General features: G+C 39.8%; 1 protein-coding gene across 12 annotated transcripts in view; it reads right to left on the bottom strand.

Annotated features, from left to right (window-relative positions):
* The window catches only part of KIAA0825 (KIAA0825 ortholog), a 404,341-nt gene that overhangs the window by 169,836 nt on the left and 215,410 nt on the right, over positions 1-19,095 (bottom strand). For 10 of the 12 annotated variants that reach the window (XR_014056215.1, XR_014056216.1, XM_081498685.1 and 7 more), the window contains 2 exons: positions 16,283-16,441; positions 14,136-14,230 (listed from right to left, as the gene is read on the bottom strand). Coding sequence is in view for 10 of the 12 variants with exons in the window: in XM_081498685.1 (XP_081354811.1) it covers positions 14,136-14,230; positions 16,283-16,441 (254 nt within the window). In the remaining 2 variants the exon portion in view is untranslated. Of the gene's footprint in view, positions 1-14,135; positions 14,231-16,278; positions 16,442-19,095 lie in introns of all 12 variants that reach the window. The other 2 variants (XM_081498686.1, XM_081498689.1) reach the window with 1 other exon arrangement.

The following is a 19,095-nucleotide window of genomic DNA, read 5'->3' on the forward strand; positions in this document are numbered from 1 at the left end:
GCTTAAATATGTGCCAAAACCTTTCCATTTTTGCAGGCTTTCCCCCCCCCATATTTATAAACGGTAACTTATAAAATGTTGCAATGTTGCAGTAAGATGAGAGCCGGTGCTCTCTGAGGGCAGGACCCCCATCCCTCCAGCCCTAGATGCCATCTCTCAGGAGAAATCCTTTACCAGAAGACAGACTAGTCACACCATCTGCTGCCTCCAGGGAGATAAGTTGCACATTTCAAAGTATGGCAATATTCCACTATAGCATAATGAAGAAAATGAAAAACATATTAGCAACACTGAACACTTTGGGGAAATTTCATTTTCAAATTGTGTGCTGTTTTGCCTTTAAAGAAGTAAAATTATTAAATAAAATGTGTGAGGGGAAGCAAATATTCCTCCTTGTAGCAAAATTACAAATGCTTTTACTTCATGAAAAATAACATTATTTCCAACAAATGCATTAAAGTCACACATTTAATCCACATTCTTGGAGTTGTTATGAACAAGCATCTATCACTGACATGCACGTACTTTTGCTAAAATCAAATGTCAATCCTCAATTCCCTGTTAGATTATTTGCTAAGTGAGAAAAAGTAAGCACTTAATTAGGAAAGAATTCCACTTAAGTTTCTTCCTCAGAAACTCCTTGGGGTCTATAGATGTGGTTTGAGTCCATCTCGGATGAGCTAGTTCAGAGCAATAAACATGGACATGTAGACCAGAGAGCATCACTACCTCTCCCGGGCATGCCCACCACCGTCGGGTAACTTGCACGGTTCAGAGAGAAACAAGTACTGAAGAACAGACTGTCCAGCTCCAGAACAAGCTGCCAAGGACACTGAGAGATTAAGAGCAACACCAATCAGGTGCACCTCTCCTACTTGACCAAGGCCAGTATTAAACTAGCACATCTTGTCTGAAGAGTCATCAATCACGCACCAAGAGTGCCCTCACCAAAGTACATCCCATCCAAGCCGTACAAATATAAGGCAAATAGAATTTTAGTGACATCCTACAAGGCCATTTGATCTATAAATTACACTGGCCCCAGCAATTGCTTACACACGCCTGAAAACTTCAGGGTCAGATGAGACCAAGGATTCAAGAAAAAAAGAATCTTTATCTCCTTCAATATTCCCCAGTTATGGGCCAAAGTATGGACTTCCCTGGTGGCTCATTGGTAAAGAATCTGCCTGCCAATTCAAGAGTCGCGGTTTCGATCCCTGGTAGAGAAGATCTCCTGGAGAAGGGAGTAGCTACCCACTCTAGTATTCCTGCCTGGGAAATGCCACAGAGGAGCCTGGCAGGCCCCAGTCTATGGGGTCGCAAGGAGGTGGACACTGCTTAGCGACTGAGCAGGTACATGTGGGCCTAAGTAGGACCAGTGCGCCCCTTCTCCTGCACCACCCCTCCCTCAATTCAGCCTCTGAATTCGTCCTAAGCAGTCTAACATTGATTCACTGTGCCTGTATGTTACAAACGGAAGTGATTCAAAAGGGAAAAATTCAGAGAAGAGACTGATTACTCTAGCCAAAATAAGCAGGATGACCACTGCTCACCTTGGGGTCCTGGTTGACTCATGTTCAGTCATCACCATGCAGCTCAAGTATCACCATATCCTGGGTGGATTTCCTGACGGCTTCTGCATTCAGTGGAGTGAGCGCTCCCTTCCCCTGACACCGTCCACTGCACTTGCATGAACCTCTGTTGCACCCACAGCCACTGATTTTTCAGTCTGTCTCCTCTACTGGATTCTGAGTTCCTTGACAACCGGGGCTGTGTCTGGCTCATTTCTTTATCAGCTGTGCCTAGTGAATATTTGACGGATGGATAAATGAACAGTCACAGATCCATCTATTTCCTCAAAGTCTTGCTGGACAAATAATGAGATAGAAGTATTCTTATAGTCAACACAGTGGTTTTTGTGGGTTATGTAATTCTTTACTTTCATCTGCTAGCAAGAATATTCTCTGTATAATAAAATAACAAGAGCCCAAACTGCCGTTTATACAAAGTTATCTATTTCCAGGGAGTCCTAACTCTTTAAGTCCTTTACAGGTCTGACTAGCTGAAATGGACAAGTGGATATTCATCACTAGCACCAGCTGAGCCAGATGAACAATGTAGCAAAGACATAATTCTGATGGAAAGAACTTTCTTGGCAAGGGAGACAGGGGAACAACAAGACTTTAACCAATTTACTGACTTCTTTACAAATCTGCTCAGCCAAGATCAATTCTTTTGTACCCTAGGACTCTGACTACTAATAGATTTTAATTCATTAACCTCGAATTGTCAATTATTTGACAATACAAGCTTTCTGGTTGGTTATTACATCCCACATGTCTTTGTGACTTAGAAAACTTTTTTTTTTACAGAAAACTGGAATATTTTAATCTATTATTTTTCTAAATTGTAGCATTTAGACATCTTTTAAAATTCCTGGTAATTTTTTTTTTAATTCTATTCAGAATGATGACTTAATGCTCAAAGGATATTTTAAGGTTTAAATGAGAATGAAAGAGGACAGATTTGTTACCTCGAGTGAGTAGCACTATGCAAAATGAGGGTGAACAAGCAATCAGTTAACTTTTACTTTATACAACGTTTGTATTGTGTGACTTCTAATGAGCATATATTTAATTGAAAACAGTTTAGTAAAATGTTTAATAAATGAGTTAACAAAGCCTCTTTTCCTGGTGATCCTTTCTTTACCTCAGTAAGGTCTAAAAACAAAAGGAAACCATTCTGAAACAGTAAATTTAGACTGGAAGCCAAAAGGCATGACCTGCACAGTCCTACGCTTTCATACTGTGTGCTTTATTGGACATGTGTCAAGTGGGAGCTCAAGATGCCCTGCTGTCTGAATGCTGACAAGAATATCTGCAGAGACAGCTGACCAAAAATTTGGCGACCATCACAACGTATCACATACTGAACATCAACAAGTTTAACCATTTGTAAAGGCAGGAGGATTTCTGAGAACCGCAGAACTGGAGAGGCCTTTGATGGCGGGCCTGAGCTGGTTTTCGAAGGGCTGACTTGGAGGATGACGGTCAAGGGAAGCAGAGGGGATAAACCTGGGCAAAAGGGTAGCCGTCATTAACATGAGATGTGCCTGGCTTCTGAACAGACATCCTTGTCCTCCAGCCTCATGGGTTGCCTCGCCTGGAGCCTCCACTCCATCAGTGACCGGAGGTGAATCTTAGTCCTGGTCAGGAAGTGATGAGTCTCTGTCTCTGAGGGCAGATGTCATATCAATTTCATCATGGATGCTGATACCCTCGACACAGACCCCATGGCTAGATCCTGAATCTGGGTGGTGAGCTTAGATTATAAACATACTATTTCTGTATTTTAAAATGTTAATGTTGTTTTCAATTGCTTTTAATAATAAAGGAAAAGTTTAAGGAAAAAAACATATTAATGCAGCAGACGTAAATGGATAAGAAGTGAAGGCAGGATATCTAGGGATCAGGAGATGAAGGCACTGGATTTTGAGCAGAGGAGAATTAAGAGAAAAAAACCAGTGGCTGTAAGAAACGTTCAGAGGGAAAACGGGGGCATGTGGTGTCTAACGGAATACAGATGAAAGGAGATGGAAATTTTGCAAAGTAATTCAAAGTTTCTAGGCTGAGGCCAGGGACAAAAAGTTAGTTCTATGAATAGAAATTACCCAACTCTAAGGAGGCATTTTTCTGATAAAGATAATTATGATGTTAGGACTTCTTTATGATATGAGAGTTACTACATTAAAATATCATTACAGTGAAAAAACCAAGTGTATGTGATCTGGAATCTTATTGAACAATTAGAACTGGAGCTACAGACGACTTAGTGGTTAGATTTAGAGTTTCATATTGGTGGACCTACTCCATTCTGATGATATGTTATTTAGCTAACACAACATTAAAAAAAAAAGAATTTGAATGTTTTTATTTAGGTATGCCCTCACCTCCCTGTATTGTATGATACCTTGCCTTTACATTTTTGTATTATTTGCACAGCCCCTGAAGGCATCTGATCTTGGGACCTGAGATAATCCCTTAAAGTCACAGAAATGAATGACTTAGTTGCAAAAAAAGAGGTGGGAAGGATCTAGAGAGTTGGAGAATGAGGAGACGATGTCTAAGAAGCCTTTACTAGTATCTGAGGAAGAGTAAGTTCAGAACACCTGTCTTTACAGGAATTCCAGAAAGGGATATAGATGTAACTGGGGATGGAAGCCAAGAGAATAATCAATAATAGGAAAAAAAATCTTTTATTCTGAAGGAGATCACAATATTGAAGGTGCTATGAGAAACCAAAGATTCACACACTGACACAATCTCATTTCAGAATGACCAGGGGTAGCTGGTGAGGAGGAGTTACTTAATAACAGCAAGGAAGCATCGACATGACAGGGATATGAAAAGGAGAAGAACTGGTCTGCCATCAGATTTCTCATAGACAGTATAAAATACAGAAGGATGTCGTTTCTTTATAAAGTCAAATATAACTGTACCATACAACCCAGCACTCCCACACTTAAGTACTGTCCAAGTGAAATAAAAAACCTATATTCGTGCAAAACCTGTACATGAATGGTTACAGAGTCTTTATTCACAATCACCAAACACTGGAAACAACCCAAAGGTCCTTTAACAGGTAAGGTGATCGACAGTGCTACCTTCAGGCAATGGACTGCTGTTCTAGAAGAAGCACAAGCAAGCGGAAGAAACTCAAATGCATGATGCCAAGAAGCCAGATAGAAAAGGTGACGTACTATATAAATCTCTTACAATGACAAGCTTGAAAGAAAAAAAAAGAAAAACCTATAGACACCAGAGCAGATCAGCGGTTACCAGGGATTGGGGTGGGGGAGGAACTGAAATTGGAAGGGGTCAGCACAAGGGAATTTTTTGATAAATGAGATTTTCTGTATTTTGATTGTGCTGACTGTTAAATAACTTCATGCATTTGTCAAAACTCAGAACTGTACACCAAAAAGAGTGAACTTTATACTTTATGTAAAATTTTTAAAATACAAGAAATACAAACTGATTTTAAAATACAGGCTCTATTATATCACATAAAAGTGTGCAGTAGAAGAACTAAAGTGAAAATTTTATTAGCAGAGCTTGAAGGGAAAGGGAAGAGGTAGTATAAGTTAAATCCTCTATTGCAGGGAGCCCATACATATTAATTTTAAGCTGATAGATTAAAAATATTAGTGGTATAACCTGTCACTTAGATTTATTAATCAAAAGAAATAAAACCAGAAATGGTTCAAATGGCTACAAGTACAGTGGAACCCATGTGATTGAGGAGCTGGGGAGAGGACCTTTCAAATTTTATGTCTTAATTTCCTGGGCCACTTGAAATTACATATGTGTATTGCTTATAGTTTATTACAAAACAAATTTCAAACTTATATTAATACAAATATTGTGGATGCAAAAACATCTTGATTTAATTTTTTCATCAGATCTCGTATTATGGAAAAATAAAATTCAGAGCTACACCCCTAAGGTACCTAAAGGTGAGACTTTCACTTACAGTATAAGAAAGCACTATTGGTATCCTAACTAATTTTACATACAACACATTACAAACATATTATAATAATGTTAATATAGTGATAGAAAATATTATATAAAGTGAACAATTTTATTAGCTGTTCAGATTTGTTATTATACTATCTGTGTTTAAAAGAGATCTAAGTTTCTCTCATAACTATGTCATAATAAAATATCTTCAAAGAGATAATTTCCTCTCTTTATGTTGATATAGCAACAAAATAAACAGAGATATTCAGCGATAACCAATAAGCCTGAAAGCAGTCAATGTTCTTTTCATCTATGGCCAAACTGAATCAATGGGCCTATGACAGCTACTCCTGGTGGAAACTATGCTGAAACTTTTTGCAGGAAAACATCACAGAGGCTTTGGGGTCTGAACAGAATTTGACAGGGGAGAGATTTAAAGAATAGTTATTGAAAAAAGAATTTACTCCATTCAAGCAAGTTTTTAACAGCTTTTGATCCGTTGCAAGAACCCCAAAGTGCCAGTATGTGAATGCATAATTAGGTAGGAGAAAATTCATTACAAAGTGAATTTTGGTTCAACTTGACAAGCAAAAAATTCTCCCATGGCTGCTTTTGAGAAAATTATTATACCTTCCTTTCATCAAAATGTTGCCAATTCTGCATTTCTGTCAATAGCATTTAATGTATTTATTTAGGTTGTCTGTTTCCTACCTCGTTGAAGTAATAGAGAGCTTTATTTAAACTCATCCTTGTCAACTTACATAACACACACACACACACACACACAACCTCGCCACATGTAACAGAATCACTCTTGGCACCCCCACTGTGGGAGCCATGGAAATGCACCACTCACGTCTCCTGCTGCAGTCAGCGTGGGAAGTGAAGCCCCTCGCGGCCACTTCTCTGCATCTGCTGTGGCATCTGTGCTCAGGCCATGCTTCTCCCAAGCGGGTCTCAGGCCATGTCTGAGCACAGTGGATTTATACTACCAGCCTATTCCTGCAGGACGTGGCACTCTTCCACTCTGTGACGTAAACTCAAGGAGTCCTCCTTGGCCTTGTCAACACTTTCCGAGAACCACTGTTAACTGAGGCTCTTGCAACCTAATCGTCTCCCTGCGCTCCCTCTTTTCACAGGTATCAAATCAGCAACTGAGTTTCCTCCTCTTTATCCTCCACGTGCATTTTTCCTGTTAAACCTCATGGACCTCTAATCCCTGTTTGGAGGATTTGAACTGACTCACTCAATCTGAAGAAATGATGTGCATGGCACCTTTCTATAAATACCTAGGCCACACAGTCTTCAAAGAGAAAGTATCATAGCTATTTTTATGCATATTAGGAATAGATTCAGCTGGGCCCCCAAGCTTCCTTGGGAATGTCTTTTATATCAGTGATATAAAATCTCCTCAATCTCTAGCAATCGTCTCTAATCCGGTCTTCCTTCTTTTAAATTATCCTACCCCTTCACCCCATTTATTATGAATGTCCTAAAGTAGCTTTCTGTTTCCCATCACTCCTTTACTTTCGGGCTTTGATGATTCCTTCAAGTCCAGTGGTTAACGTCCAAATTTCTCAGACCTCAGACCCTCTACAACCTAAATGCAGTCAACTTAGTTCTCAAGTTTTAATTAGAAGAGGGCTTTCTTCCTCCAAGGCTCCAGACAAGAAGCAAAGGATTGGAGATAACATAAACAAAACCGAAGTGTAGGAGGAAAAGCTGGGAGGTTCATTTCAAATTATTTTATTTTTCCTGATAACAGGGGATAGCAGGGCAGTTGCTGAGAGGGATATAAGAGTTGAAGAGGGGAGATAAGTATTGTGATAACCAAAGTGGAAACTTCCAATGAACGAAAAATATTGTGGACCAACCCTCAAGGATACCCTTCGACATTTGAAGGAGTAATGTAAGCAAGGACTTCCCGGATTGCTCAGTTGGTAAAGAATCCGCCTGCAATGCAGGAAACTCTGGTTCGACTCCTGGGTCGGGAAGATCCCCTGGGGAAGGGATAGGCTACCCACTCCAGTGTTCTCAGGCTTCCCTGGTGGCTCAGCTGGTAAAGAGTTCACCTGCAGTGTGGGAGATCTGGGTTCAGTCCCTGGGTAGGGAAGATCCCCTGGAGAAGGAAAGACTACCCACTTCAGTATTCTAGCCTGGAGAATTCCATGGACATAAACAAAACTCTAGAAAATTACTACAAGTGGTTAAGAACGTGGAATGTGAGCCAGAATCTGATCATCATTGCCTAAAGCTCATACCTGTGTGCCTTAGATGCCTTACCAGGATAATAATGGTAACACAGTACCTCCTTTATAAGGTTATCATAAGGATTTATAATTAAATGTCTATGTAATTTACTTAAACTACATCAGCCATGTGGCAAGTGCCTTCTCTTTTCTATCTTCACTATCACCAGTACTTGTACAGTGAATATAGAAGTAATAAAAAAAAAAAAAAAAAACACATTTCGACCTACAGGTACAAATCTGCAGTTATGAGACTAGTGTACCTCATGGTGATTATAATTAATACTACTCTGTCATATACTTGAAAGTTGCTGAGTAGATCTGACATGTTCTCACCACAAAAAAGAAATGGTAATTATGTGAGGTGACAGCAGTGATAGTTAGCACTGTGATGGTAACCACTCTGCAATATATAAGTGTACCAAATCAACACCCTGTACACCTTATTAAACTTACACAGTGCTACATGTCAACAGCATCTCAACAGAGCTAGAAGAAACTGACCAGGAATACGAAGCAGTATTGTAGATAAACTACCAGATACAGAATCAGAAGCCTTCATTTTGCCTTCCAGATGCTAGTTAATGTCTGTGATCTTGGGCACACCATTTTGGACCCTCACAAATACCTGTCTCTCATTACATAGTTGTAATGAGTATCAAAGGGGAAGATGTCTGTGAAAGTACTATATACATATACAGGTTACCACTCAGGAAACAATGCCCACTGATGGGTTTGTTTGATTCATGTACCAAAGCCCTAAGCCTGGAAAACGCTGAGGATCAGAACGTTAAATTTAGGTATCGCAAAGACATTGTAGACAACCTCTGTCCAAAAAAACACATGCTGCTTCAGGAATTAAAAATGGAAGGGAAGCCTGCTCCTGTTAGGGAAGATGGTGATGGTAGGTGGAGTCAGAGTTTGAGGTATTTGAGTGGAGGTGGGAAAGAAGGGGTTTTTCAGGGAGTGAGAGCTTGGGGAAAAAAAAAAAAAAGACCACATAGGCATGCCATGGCGTATGCGATGGATGTAATGGCTCAGAGGGGTGTATGTATAATCAACTTCCTCTTTCCCTGAAACCCACCTCTCCATAACCGGGCTGCCGGCTGCTGCGTCAGGAATTTACTGCTGTGAGCAACTATAAACATCGTGCTAACCGCGGCTCCGCCTGAGAACAGTCACCGGAGAGTGCAGTATTTCCTACCCTCTACACACCACAGGGCACATGGAGGATAATCCCACACAGCTGGGAAGCACTTCGACAATTATTATTATTAAAAGCAAGCAAGCAACTCCAGAAATGCGTGGCTCTTTTAAAACGTGTTTTCTAATCGTGGTTTCCTCTCAGATGTACAGTTATCGCCCACCTGGCAAGGCCTCGCAGTGACAGCCAGAAATCTACCACCCCTTCTGCTGTTTCTGCCATCACATTTGATTGTGTTTGCTCAGCTCGAAGCCAAACTCATATGCAGTATACTTAGATGGTTAAAAGAGCATCGCGTTCCACTGTATTCACAGGTTATTTTCGACACCACAATTCTTGGGAATTAGTTTGGAATAAATAAGGTAAAGAGAAAAGAAGCGACATAAATTTGTTCCAGCGGCAAAGAAAACAATATCAAAATGGCAATCTGGAGATTCGCCATGAAGGAAGGAATACAGAGTGTTCCTTTTTGGTGAGCTCTCCTGCAAATGCAATCACCATCTCATTCGAGAGTCTGGATTTATTTTAAAGTGGGTGAGGAAGAAAGCGGGAAAGTAATAGTAAGAAACTGGGAAAAGCACCTTTATTATTTCGAAAGATCAATGTACAATCACTGTACTTAGTCTTATACGGCATTAAAGGTAACGGTGTAGAACTGATATATATGTTGATTTTCTTAACCTCTAAGGAGTCTTTATTTTTCCACAATAGCAAACCTTCTAAGTTGAAAAACATATATCATCATACATATTCAGGATCTCTCTTCTGAGGTCTCAGCTTCTACCTATTTCTTTAAATGCCTTGAAAATCACAAATTTACAAAGGCTTGGTTGGATATTTTTGTCAGCTAACTCCATCTTATATTTTTCAACATGACTATCATTTAACAGATACAGACCTTACCACCCCAAAATCAAAAGACTTCTGAATCTGAATCGTGGAGTAAAGAACAGACTTTGTTGCTAAAGAGGTTATGGCTTGAATTGGATCAATTAATTAAAGAAAGACCAGTGTTCTGTGCTTTTAATCTGAGCTAAACGTCACACAAAAAAACCCAGGCATTTTAAACATACAAAGCTTAATTAACCTGCTTTTCATCCAAATGAAGGAATATGCACATAGATAATTTTTTACTTGAGATTTTGCAGGATACACTTCGTATTCCAACATGCCTATTGATCAAACACCACCTTTAGAGAATACCTACTCTGTATTCATCTGTCAAGGGCTGACTTTTTCTCTGCATTTTATTCCTCATTTGCTTGTTAATTAATTCAGCGGATATTACTCAGAGTCTGCTCTGTGCCCAAGGGCTATTCTAGGCCCTGAAGACACAGCCAAGGCCCTGTTCTCATGGATTTTACTTCCCACTCTGGAGGCCGGGGTAGGCAGAGGTGGGGGTGAGCAGGAGTTAAGTGACAATAAACAGAAACTATGATTTCAGATGGTGATAACTCAATTGAGAAACCACAGTAACATAGATTTGGAGGATCACTTTAGACAGGTGATAAGCCAAGACCTCTCTGAGGAGGTAACATGTACCCAGATAGACAAGATGGCACCAGCCATGGAAGTTGCTGAGAGAATTTCAAGTATCAAGACCCTAAAACAGGGAAGAGTTGGGAGAACTCAAAGGGCAGGAAAGGCAATGAACTTCGAACATCATGAATTGGAGAGACCTGTTTTGCGATGAGGGCTGAGAGTGAGCAGAAGGCCGTTCCTGGACAAGGACTCAGGCAGTCAGCCACTTCGGGATTTTTTTCTGATGCTGGAGTCGGCCCAGAATCAGCTTGTGGAACAAAGGTCAGTGTTGTCTCAGATACACATACTATTGGCACCACCGTATCTCCTCTTTCATGTACCTGAATCATTCCTCCAGGGCTCATCCCTTGAGTCTTTACCCTCTATGTGCCTCATCTGGTCCTAGACCCTCCTCCTCACTCACATTTTCACTGTGCGTCTTACAGACCCACGGGCCTGCTGCCTGCCCTCTGACCTGACACTTGTTCTGACTCTCATGATTGCTCTAGGCCTAGAGTTTACATAACCTCCATGGACATAACCTCAGGTATAACCTGTCTGTTCCACCTCCCACCTCCAACTTCCTACTAATCCAAATGACCTTCACTGTTGCCTTACCTGGCCAGACACTAACACCGCTTTGTGCCAATGCTACCACTTTTCAAAACCAATGCACATCTTCCTTTAACATTCTCTTGACTGCGGAAACAGTGGAAACAGTGGAAACAGTGGCTGACTTTATTTTTTTGGGCTCCAAAATCACTGCACACGGTGACTCCAGCCATGAAATTAAAAGATGCTTACCCCCTGGAAGGAAAGTTATGACCAAACTAGACAGCATATTAAAAAGCAGAGACATGACTTTGCCAACAAAGGTCCATCTGGTCAAGGCTACGGTTTTTCCAGTGGTCATGTATGGATGTGAGAGTTGGACTATAAAGAAAGCTGAGTGCCGAAGAATTGATGCTTTTGAACTGTGGTGTTGGAGATGACTCTTGAGAGTCCCTTGGACTGTAAGGAGATCCAACCAGTATATCCTAAAGACGACCTTGTGGATTTGAGTTCTATTTCTTTGTAACATTATGTCCCCAGACAACATTTGCAGCACCATGTATGAACTCAACCATAGTGTAGAGATAGGTTAGTATAAATTTATTACCAATTACAGAGAGAAAAAGAAGAATAAGTAACTGACCGTTCAGTAACTCTGGGGGAGAAAAAAAACAGCATATTCAGCTAAGTTGGTCTAGGTTTTTGTCTTTGGCTCTGCCTACCAGCAAAGATCATAGGTATAGATACAAAGTATCACTTTTTGGATGTAGGTTAGTATCTATAATCCTCATTTTTGAAGTTCAATATTCTGTGATCTCATTTTCAAATATGTAATTTCAAATAACCACATTGTAAAAAATTCAATGCACTATTTGTGTTTTAAATTGGCATTTCATATAAATCTAAATGAGAGTCTCTCAGAGAAAATAATGGGAAAAAAGTCTTCCTTACCAATTCAATATTAATCAGGTCTCATAAATAACATTCTTAAAATAAATGGGAAAGTGCTAAAAGAGATTAAAAACTCTCAGATGTCTTTCATCCTTCTAAGGCAGCTCAGTTATATTCATTGTATTCATTGTAGCTTGTGGTATGTGGTACCTTAAAATAGAATGTCTTTCATACCAGTGTTTTAAAGAATCTAAGAAACAGAATCTAGCTGTTCCCGTTCAAAATTCATGACCCTTTTCCAAGAGAACTGTTTTGACCTGTTACTACTTCTGGCTAAATTTGTGAGATTTCTTTTTCTTTTTCTCCACTCATTCCTGTACATAATATCTCAGGGAAATAGAGTTTAATAGCTATCAGCTTAATTGAGGTATACCTAAATTTGTTAAACAAAAATAATATGCAATGTGGGGTAAAACACAAATTCACTGAAAAGTGAATATTATATAGAGCAAACATAGGAAGTTTTGAATGATGTGTTGCCCTTACAGTACCATTTAGTGGATTGGTAGCAGGCAATTCACAACTGCAAAACTTAGTGAAATACAATACAGCTAATCTACATAAACTCAAAACTTTCCAAGTATTGGGGAAAATGACTTATCTTTCCTAGTTTGTTTCCAGATAGCTAGTTAATACTGTGGGGCTTCCCTGGTGGCTCAGTGGTAAAGAATCTACCTGCCAACACAGGAGACGTGGGTTTGATCCCTGGGTCAGGAAGATTCCCTGGAGAAGGAAATGGCAACCTACTCCAGTATTCTTGCCTGGGAAATCCCATGGACAGAGGAGGCTGGCAGGCTACAGTCCATAGGGCTGCAAAAGAATCAGGCATGACTTAGAACTAAATTACAACAAACATTGTGTAGCCTTAGATTCAACAGAAGACCTGGTCTCTCCTCCCACCTCTCCAAGCAACAAGACAGAAGCACCTGTGAGGACGTGTGCATTAATAGGGTACACTCTGAACTATACCCTAGCCCTACCACCTTGTCTGCCAGGTGGTAAGCTTGCTGAGAGAAAACTCTGTTCTCAATGGGGAAGTTTCTGGATTGCTCAACTTTGTCCATGATTGGTGGGTGAGCTTCACTTAGGGGTGAAATATTAGGAATACCACAGTGACCACACACTTTAAAACTATAGTTTTTCTTGGCAACAAAGCTGCCTTTAAAAAAAAAAAAAACTCCATCTGGGAAATACCAGAATCTCTCTCTCTAGATATTTCCTTATATGCACCCAAATTTCTCAAGGATGAATTGACAATTCTACTATGTCACTGTCGCTCTTGTCTTTTATGAAAAATGACACATTATTTCAAAATGATAAAATATATTATACATCATGAAGACATATAGAAGTAAGTATAAACAAACATAATACCTGAAGAATAAAAGCAACCAGACATATATATTTTATGTAAAGATGTGATAGTTGATAGAGAAAAGCAAGCTTAAAACTTACACTACTGTTTTCACTGAAAGCCTTGAAGGTATGGGGAAAGAACATATTTATCTAAAATATAAAGAAAACATGCATACCTTTGTGCAAAATAAATTACATGTACAGACTCCTCAGATGAACTAGCATTATCATTTTATTGCATTGTCCTGGGGTACATGTGTGTGTGTGTGTGTGTGTGCGTGTGTGTGTGTGTGTGTCTGTGTGTGTGTCTGTGTGTAAAGTAATATGCAACAGAGACTATAGCAACACAGTGCCAAAATGACTGGCTGCAAAGCAAAAAATTCAATCTTGACAGTTTTACTTATATGTTTCCCCTGATTAGACCAGCTGATTTGGCTTGGCATTTTGTATGCATTCATTAAATGGTTGTAAACAAAGGCATAGTATTATAATGAATTATAATGACATTCAAGTCAATAACTTTGGGTGTTTATAATACTGAACTGTTATATACACAACATCAGAAATATTTAAAGTTCAGACTAAACTCAGCCAATTTCATCTCAGAAAAAAATGTTTCTGCCTTTTGCAAATGCTTACTCTAGAAAAACAGCATTCAGAAACTATACTTCAGATCATTTCAAATATGTGTGTATCTACACACACTCACATGCACCCTATATATAAAAGACATATATCCTCTTCCCCCAGACACACCCCCCAAGTCCCCAGTCCGATTACCTGTTTTTGAGCAGTACACTGAAGGTCATCTTATCCAGTCCCAGATAATTTGGCAGCAAGTTTGACCAATTCCAGTTCCATTTTGTGATGGCTGACTGTTGACAAATGAGAAGACACTATTGTTAGTTATTAATCAGAATTAATATGATCAGTAAATTAAAGCTCCAGCTGTGATAGACTAACTAAGAAGGAGGGGGGTACAGAACAAGGACTTAGACAGAGAACATCAATCATGTCCACAGAAGAAGGTTTTTATTCCAATAAGACAGCAATTAATTTATAAATCCATTTGGGGATGTAGTCATTATTTATAAAAATATAAATCAATTTCTTCAGTCATTATATTCTTCCAACTGCTAATGGAATTTGCCCAACAAGTTTCTCTGAAAGGGTGACTCTTTGTATAGTAAAGCAAAATAACTGGCAACTTTTCCATGTATCAATTTATAGGTTTCTTTTAGCACCCGGAAGTTTGATTAAAAAAAAAAAAGATGGAAGTATTGATACTACGGCTCAAATTATAAGATACAGCTTAATTAGAGAGTGATATTAGTGTTTTTGGTTAAAAAAATGCTTTAAAGGGGAAATTATAAGGACCTGTAAGTGTAAACAACATAATTCTTTTTTTTTCTCATTTAATAGATAATTTCACAATAGAGCAAGGAGAAAAATTACCGTGAAAGATAATCTCATAATTCAGAGCTGAATACAACATGCCATTTATTTAAATGAAGTGAGGATAATTTAACAGCTACAATGATTATTTATGGTTGGAGGAATCTAATGTACAACACAGGAAGGCGGCTAATAAACTCAAACTTATGCAATATATTTGGGTTTTAAGTATTATGGATGCTTATTCCTCTTAAAACTAAATAGTTTTGATAATATGAGTCCAGGCTAGTGTTTAAAATCCAACAAGAACTATGCCCTGTCACCTGCTGATTAATGGAGCACTACAATCCTGTCATAGAGCAGGAGAATTCTGCCCCGGGTTGTCAGCATTTGAAGGTCTTATTCTACTACAGTATTGATGAATGCAGACGAGGGCTGGAACAGGCATGGTAAAAATATTATCTGCATCCCGAATTAGGCCATGGTTTTAATTCTCATTTTCATCAGAGCTCTAGGTCAAGCGATCCTTCTCTTCCGCCCTGTTAGTTCCAACAGTCTGTCAGGAGGTTACTGGGAAAAAGACACCAGGAGAATGAACAAAGCAAGAATGACTTGAGGTTTCAAGTGCTTTGGCATAAAGATCATCTTTTGAATGTAACTATGAAATATGCAGCTTAAACGATAGCATGCTGCTGTCGCTGCTGCGTCACTTCAGTCGTGTCCGACTCTGTGTGACCCCATGGACAGCAGCCCACCAGGCTCCCCGTCCCTGGGATTCTCCAGGCAAGAACACTGGAGTGGGTTGCCATTTCCTTCTCCAATGCATGAAAGTGTAAAGGGAAAGTGAAGTCACTCAGTCATGTCCGACTCTTCGCGACCCCACAGACTGCAGCCTACCAGGCTCTTCTGTCCATACTCTGACGTTAAAAAATATGTGGTATTTATCACATGGACTTTATTCCACATATCCTGACTTTAAGATTATTAACAAATTCAGTTTAAATTCAGGAATGTGTTTGGGGTTATAAAACAGCCTAACTGACCTCATGCCACTTAAATAGGAGCTCAGTTCTCTATTTACAATCACTTTTAAAGTATCTTATAATTTACCTGATAAACAAGATAAATTCATAAAGATTGCAAGGTGTTTTGTGAGTTGTGTATATCGAGGGAGGGTGGGACCTGCCATGGAGGGGAAGATTTTAAGGAAAGCTGGATTTCTCAAGCCTCTCGTAGACACATCCGAACAGATGTTCCCTCCTCTGCCCACAGTGAACCGACCGGGTCAAAAGTCAAATTTTACAGACCAAACAGATGAATCAGTTTGACAAATAGAAAAGAAGGTAAAATAACTTTTCGAAAGTCAATCTGCACAGACCATGCAAACAAGAGCAAGGCCTTCCACGTGCTAATCAAAAAAGATTGTGAGTAAATATTCAAACACAAAGCATTTTTTTTTCTTACTTGTGTAAAACAAAAAAACAAAAACAGCACAAAGTTTTAATGAAATTTACTATGTCATTTCCACATACCTGATCAAGCATGTTTTTACTGAATACTTTGTACACAAGGAAAGGGTTAAAGGCAGAGGGCTGATCTCCCACACTCCTCAAGGTCATCTTTAAAGGTTGGATGGGTAATGGCTTTTCCTCTGAACCATTCATAGAAAACAGCTGTTCTTTTAAATATTCCTTCAAGGGGAAAAAAAAAAAAATTACAAGTTGCGATGGGAGGAAGCACATATTCTCTTTAAAAATAAACTGGTCAATATCCAAATCTACCCTTTCAGCACATTTGCTAGATTACAGAGTATCACTTGCCTTGGGACAGAATATATTTTCAGAAGAAATGCAGCAGAGTACATACCAATCAGGATTGCAACAAACCCATCAAACACAGGTTCACTTAATATACAGGAAAGATCAGAAAACTGTTTAATAAATTCTCACATAATTAATGTATGCTTGATTGTACCAGAATCTTTTTAATAGGCATTGTCTTGTTATTAGTTCACATGTTAACGTGTCTGAGTTACCAAAAGTTAACTCAGGAGCTTGACTATCCACAGCACAAGATTGCTCATCCATTCATCAAGTATAGTTGCTACCTACTCCATGCTCAGCAGAGTGCTAGGTACTCTGATAGTTCACTGCAAGCAGTCTCCCTCTATGTAGAATGAATTATAATGCAAGCTCCTCAAGTCTGGTTTCATGCTGTGGACTGAAAATTATCAAGGTTCAATAGAAGCTCCAAATATGTAATTTTAATTTTATCCTCCAGCGACAGCATGGGCCAAAAAAAAGAAAAAGTCAATCTACTGTATTATACTTTATTTTCCATCCACAAATAAAAAGGTGAATAACCCTAAGCTGTATTATACGACTCCTCCTGGAAAATGATAAATTTACAGGACTAAAAGTTTCCCACAAACACTTAATAAACAAGTCATTTAATAAATCATATAACAGAAATGTCCTTGTGATTTTTAGTGTGTCACAATACAAAGTTTTCTTAAAGGTTAGGGTTAGGACTTAGGTTCAGAAAGTCAGAGGTGAAAACAACTTCAGAGGTCATCTTGAAAACCGTTGCTACTCAAAGTCCAGTGTGTGGGTCAATCAAATAAACCCTACCTAGGAGCCTGTTAGAAAAGCAGAATCTTGGGCCCCACCACATCAGATTCGGCCTGTTCACAAGCCTCCCTCATCTGTGCTCGTGACCAGCATCTTCAACTACCATTTGGACTTTTATGCTCCGACACCTTACCTTTACCTCAAAGGCAAAACGCTTAAAAACTCACCTCCTCTCAAAACTTCCCTGTCTCTCCATGGCACCTCTCTGCTGGGTTAAGCCTCTGACTTTGCCTGCTTCTGGTTGCTTTTAGCAAAAATATGAAGAGTCGGTGTCTTCTTATTTACTTGAAACAGGTGTGTTAACTTAGGTTAACACATAATTTGGATTTGACCATACATAATTTGGATTCAGGGGCTTCCCTGATAGCTCAGCTTCCACTCACCCAGGCCTGTACCTGTAAATGCTCTGTATTTACACTGCTTTCAAATACTATTTAGTAGCACCCCCGAAAGTGCTAAAGACACGATGCTGCTGCTAAGTCACTTCAGTCGTGTCCGACTCTGTGCAACCCCATAGACGGCAGCCCACCAGACTCCGCCGTCCCTGGGATTCTCCAGGCAAGAACACTGGAGTGGGTTGCCATTTCCTTCTCCAGTGCATGAAAGGGAAAAGTGAAAGTGAAGTCGTTCAGTCCTGTCCGACTCTTCACGACCCCATGGACTGCAGCCCACCAGGCTCCTCCATCCATGGGATTTTCCAAGCAAAAGTACTGGAGTGGGGTGCCATTGCCTTTTCCGAAAGACACGATGCCACTCATCAAATGAACAAACTTCACGGTGCAATTTACCTACAGTATAATGATGCTTCACAGTATAAAAGCAGCCCTAAGTGTTAAGCTAGTCATTCAGTCACCTTGTGTTATTTGCGTTTTCTGCCTGCATTGTTTAAGCAGTCAAGGCCTCCCTACTTTGATTCTATCCTCAACTCACACTATGCCTCTTACCTTTCAAGCCCTGCATCTCACTCAGCAAAATAAATCATCAAATACTGAGCCTGCTTTCCCAGCTGATAGACCTTGACATAATGCTTCAGTCGTGTCCGACTCTGTGCAACCCTATGAACTGCAGCCCGTCAGGCTCCTCTGTCCATGAGATTCTCCAGGCACGAGTACTAGAGTGGGTTGCCATGCCCTCCTCCAAGGGATCTTCCCAACCCAGGGCTCGACCCTGGTCTCCTGCATTGCAGGGGGATTCTTTACCACTGAGCCACTAGGGAAGGCCCAACAATAAGTGTATTCAGTGGAAAGAAATAAAAACCTTAACTTGGAATTTAATTGATTAAGATGTGGTGATGCCCCCTCAGAGTCTTAGGTACGTCAGATCTAATAGCGTATCTGCTCAGAAGCACTTCCTCAGAGTTCCATGAGGAGAAAACGGCCTTTCGATTTCTTGAGTACAACAGGTGGCTGATGGCCAATGGATACCATACTTAATTTTTGTTGATTTTACTTACGGGTGATTTCCTAATCTTTTCTGTCTTACTGGAACTTAGAAAAACAGAACTATCCTATCAGGGTGGCATTTATACCCCCCATCGCGGTGTTCAGAACTATCGTAACTCAACCTTACTAAGGCTCTGAGGGTACTGTGACGAAAACATCTGTTCCTCTGTAACTGCCACAGTTACTTTGGCCAAACTAGGTGACCAGTGAAGACCATGAAGACTTGCCCATGAAGACCATGACTTCGCAATGGAGGTCTTTCAGTTCACCAGA

Source organism: Giraffa tippelskirchi, chromosome 6 (genome assembly GCF_054371585.1).
Source record: "Giraffa tippelskirchi isolate mGirTip1 chromosome 6, T2T-mGirTip1v1.2.pri, whole genome shotgun sequence".
Taxonomy (NCBI): Eukaryota; Metazoa; Chordata; class Mammalia; order Artiodactyla; family Giraffidae; genus Giraffa; species Giraffa tippelskirchi.